This window comes from Mus caroli, chromosome 4 (assembly GCF_900094665.2).
Source record: "Mus caroli chromosome 4, CAROLI_EIJ_v1.1, whole genome shotgun sequence".
Taxonomy (NCBI): Eukaryota; Metazoa; Chordata; class Mammalia; order Rodentia; family Muridae; genus Mus; species Mus caroli.
Window position 1 is genome coordinate 134,910,939 of NC_034573.1, and position 23,762 is coordinate 134,934,700.

Below are 23,762 nucleotides of genomic sequence, written 5' to 3' on the forward strand. Positions count from 1 at the left end.
ATGGGGTCCAGGCACTGTCCCACTGCGCCAGCGCTCCCAAGAGCTCCTCTCCCTCCCTGTTCCAGCCTAAACCGCTAAGCTTGAGTTCTCTATCAGGACGTTCCCCTGAAAGAGCTCAGTGGCTGCTGGAACTCAGAGAAAACAAGGAGCTTGTGGGACTTGGAACTAGACAGAACTGGTTTCACGGGCACTAACCTTTAAGCAGGTCACATTGGTCAGTGCCATAGGAACAACCCTAAAACAAACATTCCCAGCCCAATGTCAAGATAAACACTGCAGGAATTCAACATCCAGGAAAAGGCTGGTCAGTGTTGCTTAATGCTAGGCTCCATGCTTGCAGGTAGGGGTGGGGGAGCGGAAGATGGGAAGAGGAAGGGTGGGAGGGGGATCCTTAAAGAAAAAAAAAAAAAAAGAATTTGAGACACTGGAGAGATCAAGCTACAAATGAAGATGTGGACAAGTCTTTCAAGATAGACCCTGAGCCTGAGAGATGGTAAAGAAAGAAGGGATCAGCTGTCACTTGTCTCTTCGGAAACTGCCTAAAATATAAAACCAGTGAATAGTTAGAATATTCTGCTTTGTATCAACAGTCATGTCCAGAATTACCCGGAGAACGTGTAGGTGGCAGCAATGTAAATGAAATTTTCATAGTACAACTGTCGGTTATTCTGGAAGTCGTTCATATTGCAGTTAATCTCCGATGAGCCTGCCCCCTTAACGGTCAGTGTGATGAAGGGCGGGAGGGTGGGTTCATCCCAGGCGTAATCCAGTGACATCATGGGCTTCACTTCAGTCCGAAGCCTGGGTTCAGCTACGCCATGCTGAGTGAAGACAACAGGAACCTAGAGGGCAGAGGGCTTCATTCAGGGCAGTGTCCACTGTGGCACTCACATACTCAAACATAGACTAAAATAAGAAACAGAACCTTATGATTTCCACTTAACATTTAGGACTATAGAAATGCTCACTGTAATTGGGCAACAGCAGTATACTCAACTGTTACTGGGCAATCTAATCCCTTCCTCTGCCTATATAGCGTGGCAACCAAATTCTTTGGGTGGCAGAAAGTTTACTTTAATCTGGATGAGGGAGGTCAGCTATTAAAATAATTAGCTGAAGTGGCTGGAGAGGTAGCTTAGTGGTTAAAAGTACTAGTTCTTGTAGAAGACCTGGGTCCGATTCCCAGCCCTCACATGGTGACTCACAACCACCCATAACTCTAGTTCCAGGGGATCTAACACCCTCTTCTGATCTATGAAGTCACCAGGCACATTTTGTGCACACACATATACATGCAGACAAAATGCTCAGACACATAAAATGAATAAGCAAATCTGGAAATGATAACAGCAGCAGCTGAAACCATCTCTTAAGAGTGGAGATTTCAGGGCCACAGAGCTTTAGTAAGTGTTGCATGCACTGTGTCAATATCTTCCACCCTGTAACACGTGAGCAGCCAACCCTCAGCAGCACTGGTACCTTGGAAAAGTTGTCAATTCTGAAAGGTGGTGGTAACTGATCTGTGTCACTGAAGGAGATCCTGTAAGTAGCTCCTCGGAGAGTAATCTCCACTCGTAGGAAGAAACATTTTCCCAGGGTGTCTCTGCAGAACAAGGACCAAAGGTTGAATTAAAAGGAGAGAGGTCCAGGAAATCTGAGGTCTGTGGGTACCAGGTACACATGTGATGCACAAACACGCATGCACACTAACTCTCATGCATGTAAAATAAAAATAAATCTTTAAAAAGAGAAAAGGAAGAGATCGGCTACAGCCCCTTAATTCCTTAGTCACAGCACTCTGGGACTCAGCAGGAAAAGGAGGCTCAGCAGGTAGGAGCCCCCATTCAGCTCTTACAAAGCCCCCATGGAGAAGCTCATAGCCAACTGTAACTCCAGGCTCAGGTGATCTAACTGGGCCTCCTCAGGCACCAGCACTCACACCATACATTCATACACACACAGAGACACGCATATATACACATCATTAAGAATAAAGCTTTTAAAACTCAGAAAGTAGAAACTGAGAACAGAGCACAAAATGGTTATTTCCTAATCATGTTTTCAGATGCTACTCTTCTATGAAGACCTGTGAAGGGGTTGTGGTATAGTTCAGACATTCAAAGTCATTTTCCGGGACATAGTAAATTCAAGCCCCGCCAGAGCCATATGAGACCCTGAGGGAAGAGGTACAATGCTATATTGTGTATGTATGTGTACTGCATTAATATATATTACTAGACTTTAAAAAGAACTTGTTTTTACAGAAGAATATAAATTAATAAATGAAGAAATTAGAAAATCATCAGTTCTAATTCCTGACATAATAAATAGTTCCAGTTGTATAAAAATTTTGGAGAAACAGAACACTATGCTTAAATAATCCTTCAATGGATCAGTCTTCTTTACGAAGATGGAAAGGTGACTCTGCAGCAGAGGGAGCAGGTGGGTACAATGGTGAGCACCATAACAGCCAAGTGATCACAAGGAACTAGATCAATGTGCCACAGGCCTTCTGATGTGAAAAGGGGATACTCACTCATAAGCCGGAACTATTCACACAAGGGACTAACCTAATCTACACGCAGGGCACCAGCATCCAAATACAAAAAAGAACATGTCCTACATGACAGCACCATGAGAGTAACTGACAAACACCACTGCCTGGCAGACAAAAGGGACAGGTAGGCCAGCTCCCTACGACAAGAGGTAGTTTCTGCAGCTGCATTAGGTAAGTGACTGCTGACCAGATCCCAGGTTAGAAACATTGGGCTGCAGTGAAAGAAAAGTCACCCATTCATTCACCTGAACAGATTACTTACTAGAAACCTTGTGCGGGCACTAAAGTCCTTGCATGTGTATTAATGGTATCATAGTCATAGTATTATTATTTGTTTTAAAAACAAAGCTATTTCCCTAGGTACACATCATAACCATTATTTTGGGCAGGTGCTAGATTTAATATAGCTCGCATAACATGACGACCTCAACTTATTTTCCTACAGTTGAGCAAAGTGTGCTCGCTCGCACATGCTCCAGCCACTGAGCGAGTGTGGGGAGAGGGAGGGAATAAGGGACAGAAGTAGGACTTAGCAAAATGCTGACATCAGTGGAGGTGTAAGATGGAAGAGGCTCCCTGTGCTGCTCCTGAGACTTCCCATTCAAATTGTTTCCAGATGAAACACTGGGGAAAGGAAAAGAAATGGATGGCACTGGTCGCCCGGTAGCTTAGAATACACACAGAAGCCATTTTTAAAGGATTAACACGAGGCTCACACCTTCCTTCTACCCCACCCTCACCTTTTTAAAGTAATCATGTTTAATCCCAGTCCAACGAACGGCTCCCAAAAGCATGTTTTTAGCAGAAATAGAAAAAAGATCATAAAATTCCTACATATCTCAGGAATTTTGAACAAAAGAGCCACCAAAACCAAGCTGAGGGTCTCTTGCTGCTCATTTCAAAAGGTGCTATGAAGCTACAGCAATCAACACTAATGCTAGACAGGCCAGTGAACGAATGGTAAGCCTAGAAACAAAGCCCTTGTGAGGACTGCCAAATGCCTTCCAACATCCTGGAGAAGCTGAACATCCACACTGGTGACAAGTGGACCCTCACAAGTATTCCACACACAAGAGAGGACACAAAACCATAAAGCAAACAAAGGAAAACAGCTTCGTGGCACTGGATCTGACAACTGTTCTCAAATACTCCATCAAAAGCAACCAAAGTACCGACATTCTCCCAGAAGACAAGCAGCAGCATGAACAGGCAGACGAGGAGACTGCCAATCACACACCTGGTCAGGGCAAACATCCAAAAGAGCAACAACTAGCTCAGAAGTAGGCAGAAAATCCAGTGAAGGCAGACAAATGGCCACCAAGCCGTAAACTGGCCACTGGAGAAATCAGTGCCATCGTGAGGGTGGGCGGGCGGGCTTGGGGGAGGGGTGGTAGCACAGCATCTGTTGGCATTTCTGAGAACCTGGAGCTTAATACACAGTAGCTCAGAGACAACAACCCACAGGGAGATCCCCACTTGCTGCTATTAGGAGTAGTCACTATGGATATCCCAACAGTTTGAAATGGTTGAGTGGAACAGACATATGATGGGATGCTATTCAGCCCTTAAAAGGGAAGAAAATGCTGACCTATGCCACACATATGAACCTTAAAGGTTCATATTATCCTAAGTAAAATAAGATAGTCAAAAAAAAAGAGACATTCTGCACATTTCTACTAATATATATTCTGGAGTAGTCTAAATTTCTACCATGGAGAATGGGGGCTGCTGAGGGCTGGGGCAAAGGAAGGGGGGAGTTATTTAATTGGTATAGAGTCTGAGTTTTACAGGAGATGAAGCAGCAGTTCTCAACCTTTGGGAATCAACTAATCCTTTCACAGGGGTCTAACTAAGACCATCAGAAAACACAGATATTTATGTTATGATTCATAACAATAGCAAAATTACTGTTATGAAATGTCAATAAAATAATTTTATGGTCTGGGGTCACCACATGAGGAACTATATTAATGGGTCACAGCATGAGGAAGGTTGAGAACTGCTGCTCTAGAGGCTCCCTGTGTTGCAGGATATTTGATCACACTGTGAGTTCCAAGATTGTGTTATTTACTGAAAAACTTGTTTCTAGTTGTGGTGTAGCTCAGCCCTTAGTACACACCTTTAAGGTAAAATTAGTTTGTAGAAGGAAGCACCCATGTTTCAAAGTGATGTCTAATTGAGTGGCAGACAAAGTGATGAATCAGAGAAAGATTTGACAGACTAGAATCTGCCCAACTCTCACAAGAGAGAGGAAAGGGAAGCTACTTGAGGGGCAGTGCAGAGAGACAAGGCAGTTTTACACGGAGAGTTGTACAGAGACAAGTTGAAGAGGGAACAAGCTAGACACAGGTGAAGAAAGAGCAAGTGAGAGAAAGAGGAGGAGCCAGAATATTAGAACAGGTTGCCAGAGGCCAAGCAGAGCAATTTAAAGGCTGAGAAAGATGCCAGATTGAATCAGTCAGTTTGAAGATTAACCCCAAACAGGTGCACTGAACCAGGCAGCCAGAAAGAACAAGAGCAGGTGAGCTTATTTAGCAGAAAGTCTCAGAGGCTGAAAACATTCTAGGCCTGAATTAGTCTGTATGGACTATAGAAGTTCCCAGGAGTAGGCCTAGGTTATCCGCCAGAGGCAGTAAGCCTCAGAGATACAACTACTACAGGAGAATAAAAGATACTTTTAACATCTATGTGCCTTAGTGTGTGTACTGGCTGATGAAAGATATGCAGAACTGTGAGTGTGCACAGGCTGGCCAAGGGTTGTGCGTGAGAGACACAGAGGTCTTTGTGCTCACAGATAAGCACTTAGGGAACTAGGAATGTTGAACACACAGGGTTGTTCCTTCAAAGGGAGGGTTGCAAATAACCTGTTATCGTGCAGAAGGCTGAGAGCTAGTGACCTTTACACGATCTGTGTGGCCGAGGCTACACCAGCTCTTTCCCCCAGATCATTATCATGAACTTGTCAATCTACAGAAACTATCTTTAAGGAAGATGTCATATGTACCTTACAAACATCGAGTTTTGATGTAGTCATGTCTTAAGCTTTACTGTGCACACAGACTGAATTAATTATTACCTGGAAATTTTTCACCAAATTGTTCTGTACTTCAATATGCCTAAAATAACCTACTCAGAAGTAATTTAAATCAATACTAACTGTTAAGTAGTGTTAAACAAAACTACCTTCTTGCCTGTCTTGGATCCTTACTCTGTTGGCCTTGGTGGTTGCAGAGACCCTCACAGGTGTAGCAATGTGAATGTGCACTGGCTGGTCCAGGGTATGGTCAATTAGGGTGATCACTGTGGCAGAGAAGTCCAAGGTCAGGCTGAACAACCCAGCAAAAAAAAAAAAAAAAAAAAAAGCAAAAAACCTTTTTTCTCGAGGTAAAAAATAAATAAATAACCATGTTGTTATTTGACGGGGCTAGGAATGTGCTGAGTGGCAAAGTGCTCACCTAGGATGTATAGTAAACTGTAGGTTCAACTGCAAAAAATACAATCACAATAATAAAAGCAGCTGATGAAACAGAAAGAAAATGAAGTCATCCTGAATGTGGTTGATTTTTCTAACAGGGACCTGAGGCTCACTGGGGAAGGCAAAGATGTGAGGTTTAGGTTTGTCAACTTGACATAACCAAAAATCACCTAGGAAAAAAGCCTGATTGAGGGATCGTCTCACATTGGGTTGGCCTATGGCTACCTCTGTGGGGACTGTCTTAATTGAGTGAATTACTATGAGAAGACCTAACCCACTGTTGGTAGCACCATTCCCAAGGCAAGGGACCCCAAACTATGTGGCAGTGGGGAAACAAAGCTAAACATGTGTAATAAGCAGGTGAGTGTGCACACATTCATTTCTCTCTGTGTGTCTCTCTCTCTGCTCTTGGCTGTGATGTGGCAAGCTGTTTGGAGTTCCAGCTTTAACTTCTCCACTATTTTGGACTGTAGTAACCTGAAAGTATAAATTGAAAGAAATCCCTTTCTTCCTCAAGTTCTTTTTTCTTTCTTTCTTTCTTTTTTTTTTTTTTTTTTTTTTTTTTTTTTTTTTTTTCTTTTTGGTCAGGGTGTTTTATCACAGTAACAGAAATGAAACTAGAACAGAAGGCTGGATAATTTACCAGAACACTACCAGAGAACATTCAAATGCACAAGAATAAACAGAGAGTTACCATCAGTGGTATCATCTAAACACAGACAGTGACTTGGAGTTACAGGCAGTCACTCTGGATTTCACACACCCTGAGAATCACAGAGCTGTATTCATCGCTTAAAGCTGCCAGTGTCTCCTATAACTCATCCCACCAAAATGCTTACACTTCCCTGGAATTTTATAAGTTCTAAGAACTATATTTGAGCCATAATATCACAAGTCCACTTTGTGTGTGTGTATGTGTTAAAATTAATGTGCCTCAAAGCTATGTTTGTCTCTTTTAAGCCTGAGACTTACCTCATGTTGATATGGAAGGAATTATTCTTATTGACTTCAAAGCCTCCAGACCAAATACAATTAGGAACGTCCATCAATCTGACACACAACAGCTGATCATAGTCATTGCGAGGCCAGTGGAAGACCACACTAGATCCAGGCAAGGTGGAAATGTAGCCATTGGGATTGGCTGTTCCCTAAGACACACAGATCATGGACTTTAGTGAGTCTACTCAATACCTGAACAAGTCACATACCTTTCTTACCAAGTGCCTACTCTAAGCCTTATCCTACACAGGAGCTGTTGGGTCACTCACAACACATAACATATATAGTCTTGATGACATTAAACTCCATGTTATTAAACAAGCTCTAGACATTCGTCAAAGCGAACTGCTTACCTGTCCCCGAGCAAATTCCCTTTGTGCAAATGCAAGCTTGTGAGATGATTTATTATCTAATAGGTAACGAGGGGCAAAGATGACCATACAAGTGTCAATATAGCGACCTCGGCCTTTCTTGACATCAATACCTACAAATGACAAGAACCATTTCATTGATTAGTCATGATAAAAAATTCTTGGTCTAACAAAAACGAATAGCTTTCATAATTCTTTAGTTCTTCTGAGCAAACAAGTATGACACCTGGAGAAGGTATGAAACCTTTCCAGAATGGAATAAAAATATCAACTGCTCACAATTCCCATTTAGGCTTTAGAAAGTCTTGAGAAGGAGAGCTGGCAAGATGGATAAGTAGTTATAGAAGCTTGCCACCAACCCTGACAACCTGAGTTTGATCCCTGGAACTGAGAATGTGGGAAGAGAGAACATACTCCTACAACTTGTCCTCTGACCTCCACACATGCACCATGGCAAATACACATGTGTACACTAAATAAATAAATAAATAAATGTTACGAAGTTTCAGGGGCGGTTCCAACATCCTTTTAATTCCTAGTTTCTTTACCCTGAATAAAGCATTATAACAGCAGCTAAGCCACACAAGTGTTTGATCACACAAAGCTTGGCTTTCTGTTTATGAATCAGAGCACTCACACAGACTCATGTACTACAATGATGCTTAACACAAACTTCACCCCAGAAAACCTGCCTCTGTTAAAGGAGAGAGTGGAAATCTCGGACTACTTAGATTCTATACCAACCTAAACTCAGGCAAGCACTCTAGCTAGAATCTCCTCTAGTAATTTTAGCCTACTGTCCAAAAAACCATCATGGATGATACAAGGATTTATTTATTCATTAAAAAAAAGGTCTTTCCTACTTACTAATTCAACTTATATTCAATGCTAGGATTTATTTATTCATTAAAAAAATAGGTCTTTCCTACTTAGTACAAACTTTAAAAAAAAAATCACAAAACAAGTTCCACATAAAGAAATTGAAGTCACACTGAGTTGCCTTGTTAAATCTGATAGCAATTTTTTAAAAATACAAGACATTGGGAAGATTCACTCATTCACTATGACAATAAATACAGGAAAAGCACTGTGCTGGGTTCTGGCTATACAATAATTAAAAATATTTATACCCAAGGCTTGATATTCACTGACCCCTTCATACACACTAAGCCCTCTCTGTGCCTGTACACTTAATTCTTATAACATCTCTCTGCAAACAGAGTATTAACCCAACTACTTCCGCTGTACAGCTGAGGAAACTATGGCATAAGAAGTGGAGTCACCTGCTCTAGGCCACACAGTTGTAGATAGCAAGGCTGGGTATTCAGCCCAGGCATGGCCTAGAGCTGGCACCCCTCCCAGTTACAGGTACCACAATCTACTGACTCCTTAATGTGCCTTGAAAAGGCCTGAGAAGTGATCTGATTTCAAGAGACTGAGTAGCCTCTACAAAGTGTCTCTGGAACTCTTACCTAAGAAAAATCACATAGCTCTAGGGTGATGGGACACAACCCACTTTTCTTCTGGGACAAAAAGAAAAGCTTTAGTTACCAGAAGTCAACAGCATTAGAGTCAGAAGATCTTAACTAACACAAAAAGCACTTCAAAAGCTGTGCTTAATTTGCAAGTACACATAGTCAGCCAGAGCAGCAGACACTCTACTTTTGGAAAAAGGTGGGCTCTGTGTTCCCCTTCCAGCCTGGTTTGCCCTGGTAGACCCCCAATAAATTCAGCTAAGATCAAAATACACACAAAATCCTTTGTTTTCAAAGTGCATGTTCCCAGATTTTCTGTTTGTGATTGTGCTATAAACATTTCCAAGAGATAGCTGTTTGTAATACTAGGACTTCACAGATGGCCTTGACAATACATACACAAATGTAACAAACCTGACCAAGATCCTATCTTGGCCCATCCTTCTACACCTTCACTTGGAAGAATGACAAACTCAGATGACAGATCTGTGAAGAACTCTACCAGCATTCATGTTAACAGATACTTCATGATTATACATGCATTCATGGCTACTCCTGCTGACACGGTTTCACATGCATGCACATTTACATGTGTACTCTATGCCCCACTTGCTCTCTTAGCAGGAGCTGTGCTAAAAGAGTAACCTTCATTGCTTTCTCTTCCCAAATCTGTCCCGAATATAGCTTCCAGCTAATCTGGGTACCCTGCTTTGGAAAATAAATTAAGGGCAAGACAGCCAGCAGAAAGCCAAGCCCATCATGAGGCAGCCTTGCCTACTTAAGGGGTAGAATAGACAAATGTGAGATGAATACTCTTTTCAGCTCAAATAAAGCTGGCTTCTTTTTAGGATGTTTATGTCCATGGCAAGGAGGCAGCTTGAATGGGAACATGAATATAAACCAAGCTAGGCAATCTGAAAAGGAAACTACACCTGGATAATTCCTCTCTCAAGAATCTTCAAGTAGAGCAGCCAAGATGGCTCAGCAGCTATCAGTGATTGCCTCCACGACTGACAACCTGGCATCAATTCCCAAGCCCCACATGATAAAAGGAAAGAGCCAAACTCTAGCAAACTGTGTTCTAATGCATGTGTGTGTGTGCGTGCACACACACTCACACACACACACAAAATAAACAAACAAATGAATGAATAAATTAAAATTTTAAAACCCTAAAGATTAAACTACCCCATTTTCTGTAGGATTCAGAACAAACTGGACCATCATAGTTCTTCATCCTACAAAACAGTTGAGACCGACATCAACCAAATTTGCAGTGTTCTAGAGAATCCTACAGCTTCTTCTGGCCTCCTCGTGCATAACATTTGCACATGGAACACATGCTATAAAGCATGCAAAACACCCACACAAATAAAATAAATCTTAAAAAAAAAAAAAGTTGACTAAAATGAAAAGCTGCTGCCTTCTTTGGTTACATAACCACCCTTTTCAGGAACGAGCACTCAGGTGCTGCATGTAGCTTGTGCTACTTACTGTGCACTCCCAGAACCACAGAAAACTCTACAGGACCAGGCTGTGAAGTCCCTGGAATGATTTACTACAATTTGACACATTGCTAACGTATTAAACCCGGGGAATACTTAAATCCAACTGAGCCTGGACCTTAAGGAAATGTTTCACGGGTCCTCATGTGGCTCTGGGGGACATGGGTACAGAATTCTCCTTGCCACAAACAGGAAGACAGGCAAGCTGGGGCCTTCTGATGATGACATCCCTGAGTACGTTTTGCTGTATTTCCTGCCTCAAATTCGCACACCAATGTCCTACTTCTAGTCTTTTCTGCTTCTGGACTGTCACTCAAACTCTCTACTTCAGTCCCACGTGAATCCTGACCCGCTCAGAGTTTCTAAGTTTGAATTAATGTATGCAAACAGTCAGAGGATGGAAGCGTTTTAAGTGTTTTTATTATTCCCCGGTGGGGAGGGGGGTGTTTCAGAGAACATTCTATGTAGATATCAATCTAGCCTTCAGAGAAGAGCTATATGACCATAGTCAAATCAGAAAACCTGCACTTCTTGCCAGGCCAACATGCATAGCTGATTCACTTATGGAGGACTGGGGTATTTAGCCAATGGTTCCAATCCTCCCTGAGCCCCAAACATAACTCACCGATGTTATAGATGAGACCTGGGCGATTTCCTTGCTGGATAACTTTCAAAGCTCGGACACCACTCCCACCATCCAGGGAGAAGCCCTGACACCAGCCAGGCATGCCTTCTGGATGAATCCCTCTTCCAATTCTCATAGTACAGCTGTGGTGGGAAGAAGCGCAAACATGGATACCTCCACAACAGACTATGAACAAGGAAACACTGTGGCTGCCACCCAATCAGGTCTCTCACACTGACTTTCAACCTTACTTCCTGTGAACCTCAAGCACAGCAAGACCATTAACTCCAGAAGTAGCCACAGCACAGCAGTGTGACAAGAACTGCAGCTAAGCATTTTGGGAGAAAATGCCAATATACTCTCCATAAGCCAGCCACATGCTATAATCTTGTTCCTTAAAATCCAAAGACTCTGTAAATTGAGGTGGCTGGGGGTGTCTTTCCAGGAACCAGCATGATCAAAATGATAGAGCACTGATGAGGGAGCTGGGGTCTCATCACAGAACTGGGAAATACCACCAGAACATGCTCCAGTGCTGCCATAGACAAACAATGTGGCCTTAGGCAGGTAACACCATCTCTGTGCCTCTGAGGAAAGAGACTCCTGGATGTTTCACGTGTCTGGTTGTGTCTCCTCCAATAGCCACAACTCTGACTAACCACAGCCTTCTCTTGACTTAGGCTGGCTATGGTACAAACATCTGCGTCCATTGGAGTACACTGGGGACCTTCATGGGAGGACTCAGCAGTACTCTACAGATACTGTTCAGAGATATGGGACAGCCCCCTGCAACCCCCATTATCTTTAGACTGGGGCTATAAACTCCTGAGGAAAACAGAATGCCAAAACCAACAAAAGTAAATTAATGTCCCTACATGCCTTAAAGAGACACCTCACTTAACCTCACAAGTGCTATCCCCACCCGCAGACTCCCATGAATTTTGAGATGGTGCCACAGCACATTTGGGATTTGCAAACCTCCCATAAACAGCCTCAGCTAGATTCATGGGCTGAAGACTTCATCAAGGACAGACTGTCTCCTCCCTAATGCCACTCCTCTCCAGGGCACAGAGCTTTTAGCAGAAAGGAGATGGCAGGAAGAGACGGGAATGCCCAGTTCCTCTTCCATGGCACAGTTACAAAAAAAGAGTACTACTTCAATAAAACAGAACTACCTTTCATTACAAACTCACAAATGGTTTATTCCCCGTATCAAATAACATATAACTTAGGCTTTTTTATTTTTTAAATCCTATTAAGTTAGGACTCCACTGCTGCCAAGCCAGGCCTGTGGGCTCCAGGACAGTTCTGCTTAAACAGGCAGATTCTGGCCTTGCTGATCTCCGACACCTGCTAGCTCACTGCCCTTCCCGAACGTAGCCACACTTACAGGTTTGGCTGTTCTTTGTCAGCATAGCAGAACAGGAGAGGGCTCAGGCTCCGTGCCAACTCATGCTCCTCAAACTGGCCTGCAGCATCCGTCTTTGCATTGTCCTGTCTGAAGATCAGTGGTAACCCTTTAGAAAGGAGGGAAAAGTTTATATCATTCCCACCCAGTCTACCCATGAAACATGCAAACAGCTAAAGGGGAAATCACCATGAGGAAGCAGTAGAAGGGAGTTTATTAGTGGTTCCAGCCCACTGTTTGAAGAACACCTAACGAGCAGCTTGACAATGGTCAAACATAGTAGGGAAGACTGAGTATATCAGACAGCTGGAGTAATCTGTCTGCAATGGCTCCAGTTAGTCAGCTGAGCAAAGGTATCCAAATTCCCATGTCAAAGGTCTACTTGAATGGTTTCAGTGTGTACCTGTCTTGTTGATTAGCCAATATGGTGCGGAAATGAAGATCTTTAAGGATCCTTCTGCACGACAAGCAATGCGGATGGTGAGGTTGAGCTGCCGCCGGTTGATGTCATAGAGTCGCATTCTGACCATGTAGTTCTGCGTCCCAGGTGGGATGAGCAATTCTTTACAGAGTGGAAAGTTTTCCAGTGATACCCCTAAAGGTACAAGACATTGGCTTTTCTGAACATGAACTTAAATTTGTCAAAAATAGCCTGTACAGAAGTAAACTGGAGTCCTTTTAGAGAAATCACTAAGGACCTACAAGGTAGAAACCTCAAGGTCACTTTCATCTTGTTGGATAAGAACAAATATGAAGCAACCTAAAGTCCACTAGTCAAATTCAGAACTTTGTACAGCATGGTGAACATATGTGGTTTTCTTTGTATCATTTATTTTTTGAAACAGCATTTCTCTCTCTCTCTCTCTCTCTCTGTGGTTCTGGATGTCCTGGAACTTGCTCTATAGCCCAGGCTGGTCTTGAACTCAGACATCTGCCTGCCTCTGTCTCCTGAGTGCTGAGGTTCATGTCCAGTGATGAAGATGTGATTTAAACCCTTAAGTAATCTTAAGTGTACTATTCTAATCCTAGAGTTGCTTGAGGGCCCCGATAATGTTATGCTCACTCATGTCTGCTTGGCTAGTCTCTATCCTGTCCCTTACAAAGGAACATTACTCAATGTAATAAATATTGCAAGCTTCATCTCTGCATCAATAAAACAGGCAAATAAGTGGTGCTGTAAGGATTACATGAGGGCACAGGTCAAGAGCCTGCTTTTTTTTTCTGAAGACCTGAGTGCATACAAACATTTGCTTCTTCCCACTCTACAGCTAGAAATATGCAGAGTGTGAAAAGATGGAACCACTCCCTATACTCACACCTAAGAAAGAACATGCTGTTGATTGCTTCCTAGCTAAGTCCTTGGCTCTGAGTTGGTTCGCTGAGATACTGCATGCAACTTGATTTCTACAAGAGGCTTAGAATGCTCACAAATATTTCCTGGTATTTTTAATAGGGTTACTACAAATGATGCTAAGGCAGTTTTACCCAGTTCAATGTTCTGAGACGTATCAGCCGTGGGGAGGGCTGCTTCTTTGCCAGGTTTCAGGGTCCCATTAATTGGCATTCCTTTTACATAGAAGTCAAGCTCGCAAGGCAGCAAGTTGCAGATGACCACTGTTGGTAGGAGGTATATAGTATGCCCAGGCTGTCTGAAAATCTGTTTTGCACTGTCAGAGAATATGTTTGAGGGCATGTAATCTGGATAGTTCTCCTTCTTTATGGCTACACAAAACCTGTAAAGACAAACCACATGAAAACTATCAGCCTGAATTAAAAGCTACAATATTTCTCCTGAGCTAAATAATGAAAAAACTCATCTACTGAGATGTAGTTCACAGTAAAATGAAGAGGTTATAAATACTGGGGTTTAATGGGCTTTAGTCGTTACATGCTCACGTGTAACCATCACTCAAAACAAGTTAAAGACTACTCCCAACGTGCCCTCACTAACCTTCCAACAGGTGTGTTCTCCCAGCCATTCAAGCAATCCCTTTTATCAGACACGTTTGCTCAGCAACTACATACAAATGGGGTCACATGGTATATATACTACTGTGTGTTGGGGCTTTTTCTCTAGCAATCTCAGGATTAACAGTTGATAGCATGACTGAAATCTTTGATATTATTATTATTTCACCAACTATGATTCTGTGTTCATTCATCTATTTCTCCTTTTAGTCTCCCTACACATTTATAGGCAAGGGTGTACTAGAACTCACCATACTGTACTTGTACTTATTTCATACGTTTAAACTAAACAGATGCCTGTGTTCATGTTACCCTGACATTTTGACATTTCGGCCATGTTGGTTTGTAGCTTTACACCTAAATAGAACTTTGATTACTTTTCTCCTTTGGCAGCCTTCATAACTCGGGTATGAGGAGGTGCAATCCTCACAGAGGAGGTTTCTAGGTCACTTCCTGTCCTATTCTTCCAAGTCCTGGATCTGAACCAAGTGTCTGGTGTTATCAACAGTAGGGACTAACCTTCATTTTCTGCAAGGCAAACAGGAGCCACAGCAGTAGTCTATGTTGTTTTGGAGGTTTTCTGTGCCTAGCACTGGTGTTTTTGTTGTTGCTGTTATTAAATAGCTATGGTTCTTGGGGGAAGCATTATCACTCCTCGTATCACACACTCACATACTATATGTAGTTTTAAGTAAGCAAAATAGTATGGTTCCCAATAACTTTTTCAAACATCTTTAGTGTGTCTCTCTTCCTTAATTGTTAACTTGAAACAGCTGTAAACCACAACATGACCAAAATGTCAAAATTCTCCTAAAGGTACACTAGTGGCACTTATATCCTGAGGGAATCCAAAACCCATCTAATTGGACTTCATTCCCTCTCAATAAGAGGAATTCATGCTTAAACAAAATCTAGAAAATGACAAGTGACATGCCAGTGTGTATGGGAAAACTCGAGTGAGGCCCCATGCCTAGGTGAAGAGCTGTAGGCAATCAATGGCTACCGAGAAAGGGAGATGCAGTCTTCTTCAGGGTCAAGGCCCGACAGGTTATCTAATCCCAAGTAGATCTGTCAGTACTAAGCACAAATGCATAAAAGCACATTCCTTTCTTTGCAATCCTTTTCACATCTGTTGGATGGGCAGTAATACTTCATTTGTTTGGAGTGAGGGAGTAGTAGGGAAGTGGATGGTTAGTCTATCTCCATTTTTTTTATTTTTTTTATTTTTATTTTTGAAAGTAGCTATGTAGCGCAAACAAGCTCCTAACTCAAAATTCACCTGCATCATCAGGAGTATTAAGATTACAGGTCTGCCCAGGCAGTGGTGGTGCATGCCTTTAATCCCAGCACTTGGGAGGCAGATGCAGGAGGATTTCTGAGTTTGAGACCAGCCTGGTCTACAGAGTGAGTTCCAGGACAGCCAGGGCTACACAGAGAAACCCTGTCTTAGGGAGAAAAAAAAATTACAGGTCTGAGCCACCATGCCCAGTTTAACATCACTTTTATTTTATTGGTAATTTTTTTTCTTTTTTTTCTCCCCTGGACAGTCTTGCTAGAAAGTTATGTAACTTAAGAAGAATCATTATAAAATCCAATTTTGATATTAACTTATTCCCTTTTTCTATTTGTTTATTTTGTCTCTCTGTCTCTGTGTGTGTGTGTGTGTGTGTGTGTGTGTGTGTGTGTGCGTGTGGGTGTGTTTAGTTCTGGGTAAGACAGAATCTCAGGTAGCCCAAAGCCAGCCTCAAGCTCACAACAGAGCTGAGGATGGCACTGAACTGTTGACCCTCCAGCCTCGCTGTCTCAGCTGCTTACAGATTTGTGTCTCTGTGCCTGGCTTTTACTGGCTTTCTTTCATTCTTTTATGAGCTTCAAGGCTAAATGGGTCATTTTACATATACTTGTATTTTCTCTTAGAACATTAAAAACTAGCTTTCCCATAGGAACTGCTTTTACAGTATTCTCCATTTTTTTGACGTCTGTATTATTACTGTTTTATTATTGTTGTTCAACTCAAAATATTTTCTAATTTCCTTTGTAATTTCTTCTTTGGCTCAAAAATTATTTAGAAGTACATTGTTTGATTCCCAAATATCTTAAGGTTATCTAGGCATCTTGCTGATGATTTAATTCAATTCTATTATGGTCAGGATATATATTCTTATGATTTCAATTTTTAAGTATTTATTGATTTATTGATTTTATGGCCCCCAAAAATGGCCTCTCTTGAAGAATGTTCCACACATACTTGAAAATAATATACAATCTGGAATTACTGGTCAAGGCATTCATTGTGCATATGCCAAATAAAACAAGCTAGTCTAATTTTGGTCTAATGCCCAAAATTAACCTGTAAGCCCTACCTGCCCAAACCAGGTAACGTCCTAGAATTCTGGGAGTTGAATTTCTTGGAGAAGAACAAAGCCTCATGTGAAAGTACGGTGGCTTATAGGTTTGTCCTTAAAAATCCCTGTAGCTAACGGCTCACGGTCATTCTCAGCTGGGAAATTCCAGGGAATGATCCTGAACAAAGCCCATCTTTAGGTCAGTATTTAATATTTAATAAAGCTTGCTTTAAATTTGGCGCATAAAAGTGGAATTAGCTTTTCTTCAACAGAAAAACAAAGCCCAGTTTCACTCTATGAAAAGTAAAGCAGGGGCTGGTGAGATGGCTCAGTGGGTAAGAGCACCCGACTGCTCTTCCGAAGGTCTGAAGTTCAAATCCCAGCAACCACATGGTGGCTCACAACCATCTGTAATGAGATCTGTGTGTGTGTCTCTTCTGGTGTGTCTGAAGACAGCTACAGTGTACTTACATATAATAAAAATAAATAAATAAATAAATAAATAAATAAATAAATAAATAAATAAATAAATAGAAAAGAAAAGTAAAGCAGGTCTGAGTAGGGCTTGGAGGCTTAAGTCTCTGAGAGCCGGAAGGCAGCCATCCAGGATCTCTTAAACACTGCCCTGGAAGATTCCGTCACAAGCTACACAGGGAAATACAGGTTTAAGTGGTGAGGCAATTTTTCATCATGCTCAAGAAAGTGTGTGAATCTGAATTTTTACCTAGGATACTTTAAAATTATTCCTTAGGAGAAACCTCAGCCCCAGGATTTGGCTACCCAGTTTAGACCTAGGAGCTGGGTGGGTTTCGGTTTATTCTTTCCTTCCCCATATGTGCTCTCTTCATGCAGATCGATGTACAGGAGGGAAGCCTCATCTCAAGTGGCTACGTACGGCCTTTGTGGATTCTTCCTTCTACAAACTTTAACTCAAGATCTTAAAGAAGGAGAATTCGGAGTTTGAAACAAACAGAGGTCTTGCTATGGGTCTGCACAGACCCTGAAGGGGAAAAGTCAACACCCAGGCATCCATCCCAGCAGCAACATACCTGAAGAACCGGCTTTTCTCTGTGTCCATTGAGTGGCACTCCCGCTTGCTGCTGCTGACCTCTGCTGTCTTCACTACATTGGTCCAGTGAATGGGAACCTTACAGAAAAACACACCCATTCCTTTGGGTCGGGCCTGCAGCCGCCAAGAAGTGAGGTGTAGAGGCACAGCAAACGAGTCCCCTGGCATGATGGCGGGAAGCACCACCGGCTCTGCCACAGAAATAAGTGTTAGCACTTGCAGGAGATGGTCCCCACCCCAGGACTCATTAATCTGAGGACAGAGGCAAGACACACTATGCAAATGGGACAAAGAGTCACAATAACAGCACCATCCTGACTTACTGTCAGGGGCAGAAGGACTGTCCAACCGTAGTTCCATTGGTGTCTCAAGTCTGTTCTTCACAATGAGGGCTGACCGAACAGTGATTACTTTCCGAGCACTGCCTTCCATTGTGACTGCAAATACCACCCGCACAGGTGGAAGCGAAGAGAACTGTGAAAAAGAGAAAGAAAATTGCATCTGGAAAAACACACAGCATGTAAATTCCACTAGAGTATGGAAGTCAAGAGTATTGCTGCCACTATTGCTCGTCAGTAAATTATTATCCACACCAAGTCAGTTTTCAGCTCTAAAGTAAGCGAGCAGGCCATAAATACTGTTAAACGTGAATACTCTTAAAAGAGTCAGGACTGCTGGGCATGGTGGCCCATGCCTTTAATCCCAGCACTCAGGAGGTAAAGGCAGACAGATATCTGTTCGGGGCCAGTCAGTGAGTACCAGAACAGCCAGAGCTCTATCGTGAGACCCTGCCTCAAAACAACAACAACAAAAGGAAAGAGCCAGGACTAGAGGGATGTCTCAATAGTTAAGTTCACTGGCCACTCTTCCAGAGGACCTGGGTTTAATTCCAGGCACCCACATGGCAGCTCACAACCATCTGTAACTCCAGTTCTAGGGGTTTGCATTCTTTTGGCCTCCTCAGTAACAAAAGATAGACACCTGGCACATTTACATACATGCAGGCAAACACACACATCAAATAATTAAAAATAAATCATTTTTTAAGGAGCCTACTCTAAAAACATCTATAAAGTATTCTACTCAGATATAATACCATAGAGTATGTCCCAAAAGAACATGTGGGGATGGAGATACAGCTTAGTGGGAGAGTTATCTACATAGCATACAGGAGGCTTTGGATTTACTCCTTAATTCTACAAAGAAAGGAAGGGAGGAAGGGCTATCTCGAGGCCTACAGACATATTACAAAGAACTTCAATAGTTAAATGATTTATTCAACTTTCCATATTTCCTGTGATGTGGTAAAAACAAAAACACACCACCAGGCCTAATAAAGAAACTATAGGACAACTTGTTTTCAAATCTCCCGAGGAAATCAAAAAAAGAAGTAGAACCTTGCAAGGCACTAACTGCTTTCCCCCATGTGGCATCTTCCTTCCTAATTAAGACTGAGAAAGCATTCCTTCAACACTAGCAATGGGTTGAGTGCTGCCCAGACACACACAGGAAAAAAGAAAATGTCTGCAGAGGTTCATGTCTGTCTGTGCAAAGCACAGAGTTTAGGAAAGCCTTGTCTGTTTAGGAGATATTCCTCAGGAACAAATGACTTCATTAACTCTCAGTGTGGCTCAACTATCCTTGACGACCCATGTACCTAACATGGAGAGAGCTAGAAATAAGCTTTCCTCGTCACCGCCCTCAAGGCTGTGCTCCATCATAATGGTTGGTTTCATGTTTGGTTCGTCATGTAGCCAGGGCTGACTTTTAACTCACTGTGAAGATGAGGATAACCTTGAACTCCTGACTCTATCTCCTCAGTACTGAGATTACAAACGTACAACCTTTAAAAAACAGGTTGCCGGCTTCAGACACATAATAGAACTGAGGGAAGGGGTTTGTCATTGCTGCTGGGTTACAGTTGCTATGTGAAGTTCTAAATGTTCACTCACATTTAACACAGTCTTTGTACAGCTACCATACAGAAACATGTATTTAAGAATGAATTCCATGTGTTGTGCACCACAGAGGGTCTAAAAGCACTACTTTTAGATGCTTCTTTGCCACAGAAACAGATGAAAGCATAACCAAGTCCTTCATCCTGCCGACTTTATTGTTATTAAAGTGAACTATAAGAGAACTGGCTTACTAAGCTATAAAACAAAGTGCTTTGCGTCCAAACCAAAGTGCTGGGGAGTCCAAGTCAAAATTCAACCATCTTTTCTGGAGTATTTTTGGTTTTTTTATACTATTATTTTTATTTATGTGGATCGGTATATGTCTGTGTGAGTGATGCCATGAGTGAGAAGGTGTCTGTGGAGGCCAGAAGAAGACGCTGAAGTCACAGGCAACTACGAGCTGCCTGACATGGTGCTGCAAACCGAACTTAGATTCTCTGAGCCCCCTTTCTGGAATGGTTTTTCAGGAACACATACTAGTCAGAAATCACCATCAAAGCTCAATCCTCCACTAGCCTAGCTCCAAAGAATCATACACTATAGCTTTCAGATCCACCTCCTACTTCAGTGTCTGTGATCCTTAGGCACAAAAAGTAGGAAAATAATGCCTGGACTATATTCATGTCACCTTGCAACGATGTTTCAAGCACCAGTGGGGCATAATCTAACTGCTCTTGTATTTTTCTTACAAGGCCTTGGGACCAAGCATATGAAATACACAACTGAACCAGGAGAAACTGATAATTCGGCTGAGAAGGAAAGGAAGCCCTGGAGATGCAAAAATCCTCAGCTATGTGCACTAACTCAGGAAGACACTAACAGGAAAGGGTAGTTTAAGTGTCAGTCACACATGGGCCACAGAGTCCTTTGACCATGAAGAAACACACACCTGTGTACAGCCTCAGTACAGTGTACACACTCAGTAAGTATAATGATGACAACAGGAAAGTCATACTCACATAAACCTGGGGATGTATGATGTTTGTTCTGCTGCTTGGACTGCCGATCTATGAGAGAGTTACAAAATTCAGAGCTTCAATAGCAGTGACACAGACACACAATAGCAGTGACAATGTAAATGCCTTGAAAGAGTGGTGTTTAAAACGGCTTTCAGGTACAGTATCACTAAAGACAATATACCATGTCTTGAGCAGTAGGGAGAAAATGATATTCAGTCTACTATCATCCGATGGCTGTGTTTCTCCAGGACCCATCAATGTAATGGCTAAGTATGTGTAGGAAGAGCTGGTCCTTTCACTGCTTGATATGAATTTAGGCAGAAAATAATGTTTTTCTCCCAATGAAGATAAGTGGAGTACCATAGAGAGACAGTGAAAATAAACACTAGTGGAAAGGAGTTCTCCAAAAGTATATCTCATGAGCAAAGCTGTAGTGTCTCTACAGTGTTTGCTTCATCACTGATGCTCAAAAGTAGGTCACCTGCCTAACAAAACATCAATATGGCACAGGAGCACTTAAGGTGCTTGCATCACCAGAACACTGGTGTCTGCCTATACCAGCAGCTGGGGAAGCTGCCTACATCCCTCCCCTTCCCCCTGCCCCCTGCCCCAGGTTGAAAGGCCAGGGAGAAACAGGTGAACTTAAGTGTGATTAGACAATAAATAGCAATGCTACATAGGATTTAGAAACAGAGAGCTAAAAGGACATGGAAGAGCAATATAATATGAAGATGCATGCAAATGGTAAAGCTTAATTATACATAAAGAACAGCCAAGACAGTTGGCCCTCTATATACACAGGGCTCACATCCTCAAACTCAACCAGGCCCAGACCATTTGATGTGTGGTCAGGCCTACTATGGTCACACATACAAACTCTCTCCTCATCTCTAGCTTATAAATAATACAGTATTAGCAACTGCTTTCCACAGTACTTTTGTGGGTGATCTCTAGATCACTTGAAGTTTACTGGAAGATACGCATAGACTGCGTGCAAACACTATGCCATAAAAAAATAAAGACTTGAGCACCAACGATTTGGGTCTGGGGTGGGGCAGGTGAAGCCTTGAAACCCATCCCCCATAGACACTGAGGGAAGTTTCCCAGACTATGAACAGAGAAGAAAGATATCTACCTACATGAAACAACATATTGCTGCTAAATTCCCACCTCGTTTTCTACTGATGTCAACCATTAGCTGGCTGATCTTCATATTGATTCCTAACACTCACTCCTAAGACAAGACTCTGATGTTTTTCTTCTTAGACACAGGGAAGCAAAGCACTTCAACAGAGCAAGGTTATTGCAAGCTTCACTGTATGACAGCCTGGCCTGGCAGAGTGTGCATGACACCAAACAGCAGCCACTCACCGTAGAGGAAGAGGAATTTTTGTCTGGTGCTGCATATCGGAAGAAGGTCCCGACCTTGTCCACAGACACTGGGCTCACTTGCTCCCAGCCATTCACTCGAACTTGCAGCTGATGGATACGCAGGTCATGAGTATGTCTGTCAAGAGGAACAGAAAAGGTCCAGTCTCAAAAAGACAGGAAATTAGGAGCAGAGACTGCAACCTGATTGTATTTTATAAAGCCAGTTAAGCCTTCTGAGCATTACCTGGTGAGAGAAGTCAAAAAGACAGTTTAACTGGCTTTTATGCTGACGGCTACTGGTGAGTTGCAGAAGGCCTGGAGCAAGGGGCATCTGCCCTCTTCTCATAAACCATGAAAATCTGTATGCTTGCCAGAGGGTTCCCAGCAGCACCTACCTAATCTTCATGAAATAATGTCAGTGGAAATCAGTTGAATGGAACGGTCAGAGTGTCCTGGCCACTGAATCACGTAACCACGCTCTTGGGGTACGTAAGCTTTGTCTTTCTAGTTCCTTTGTTGAAAATTCTACTCCTCTAAGGAACACATCCAGCTTTTTGGCTCAGGCCCTACACAACCACAGACAAGCCTGGGAGACAGAGCCCTTGGAGTTCAGAGTACAAGTGCTCAGCTGAAACTGGAGCAGAAGGCAGTGGGCAGAACAGAAGGAATAGGAGGAAATTGCACGTTTAATTCTATTTTAGATTTTGCCTAATTCAAGCCAGAAGGCTGAAGCTGAAATGGGGAACTGAACTTGAGTCTGACAGGAAGGGAGGAGGGCAGCATAGGGTACAGTATGCCAAGGGGAAAATGCCAAAAAATGCATTTATTTTGATGAGTTCAAGCAGTACAGTGGGTTACATGGAAACTAAGATGGAAATGACACCAAGGCCTCTCTGATGCAAGAGGCAGGGCTTATTGAAAGATACTATTAACAAGAGCTTCCTGAAGCACAGGGCACCCTGAAAATATGTCCAGCATAGAGATTTTACCCCCACCCCCAAAAGACTGCCAGAGACCCAGACCCATATATTCAAAACCCTCACCAGTCAGGACTAACCCGTGCAGGTGGAACAAGAGGAAGAAAGGCTTTGTTGTGAGGGAGGTTTGCATATGAGCTCAGGCCTGAAGCCAGCCTCTTTCACTTCAGCTTCCCTGAATCAGTCCAAGGCTCAAACACTAAGCCTTCACCTATTTACACCCTAGATAGCCTTTCCATTTAAAAATACTTGCAAATAGTGAGATAATACCTTATTGGACATTCTATTATCTTTCAGGAAATGGAATTAAAGCCTTCATCTGTATTTGTGCCAAGTCCTCTAGCTGGCTGCGCCAGGAGTGACTGGGTCAGCAGTACCCCTTGAAGAGGTAATCTTACACTGCTTCAAATTTGTTCTTTACTTTTCCTAGCTCTGCATCCTGGGCCTATCTGCTTACAGAAAGTTTGTGGCATAAATGTATGTTAAGACTGAAATCATCAAGCTTGAGAACTGTACATCATCCACTTCGGCAGCTTTCAGGCTAGGTCACCTACATAGAAACCTGGACAGGGTTTAATGGAGCTGAGTGTTAGTATGTATCTAGCTTTTGTCCAAACTCTGAAATACTTAGTTATCTTCTCACACATCAAGAAAATGGGTAAATAAATCTTTAAAAAAAAAAAAAAAAAAGGGGCTGGTG

General features: G+C 42.5%; 1 protein-coding gene across 4 annotated transcripts in view; it reads right to left on the minus strand.

Annotated features, from left to right (window-relative positions):
* The window catches only part of Vps13d (vacuolar protein sorting 13 homolog D), a 223,505-nt gene that overhangs the window by 101,849 nt on the left and 97,894 nt on the right, over window positions 1-23,762 (minus strand). For all 4 annotated transcript variants that reach the window (XM_029475921.1, XM_029475919.1, XM_029475918.1 and 1 more), the window contains 12 exons: window positions 22,086-22,221; window positions 20,715-20,762; window positions 18,121-18,271; window positions 17,778-17,988; window positions 13,901-14,148; window positions 12,819-13,010; window positions 12,398-12,524; window positions 11,008-11,150; window positions 7,385-7,515; window positions 7,005-7,180; window positions 1,480-1,603; window positions 607-842 (listed from right to left, as the gene is read on the minus strand). In XM_029475921.1, the coding sequence (XP_029331781.1) occupies window positions 607-842; window positions 1,480-1,603; window positions 7,005-7,180; window positions 7,385-7,515; window positions 11,008-11,150; window positions 12,398-12,524; window positions 12,819-13,010; window positions 13,901-14,148; window positions 17,778-17,988; window positions 18,121-18,271; window positions 20,715-20,762; window positions 22,086-22,221 (1,923 nt within the window). The remainder of the gene's footprint in view (window positions 1-606; window positions 843-1,479; window positions 1,604-7,004; window positions 7,181-7,384; window positions 7,516-11,007; window positions 11,151-12,397; window positions 12,525-12,818; window positions 13,011-13,900; window positions 14,149-17,777; window positions 17,989-18,120; window positions 18,272-20,714; window positions 20,763-22,085; window positions 22,222-23,762) is intronic.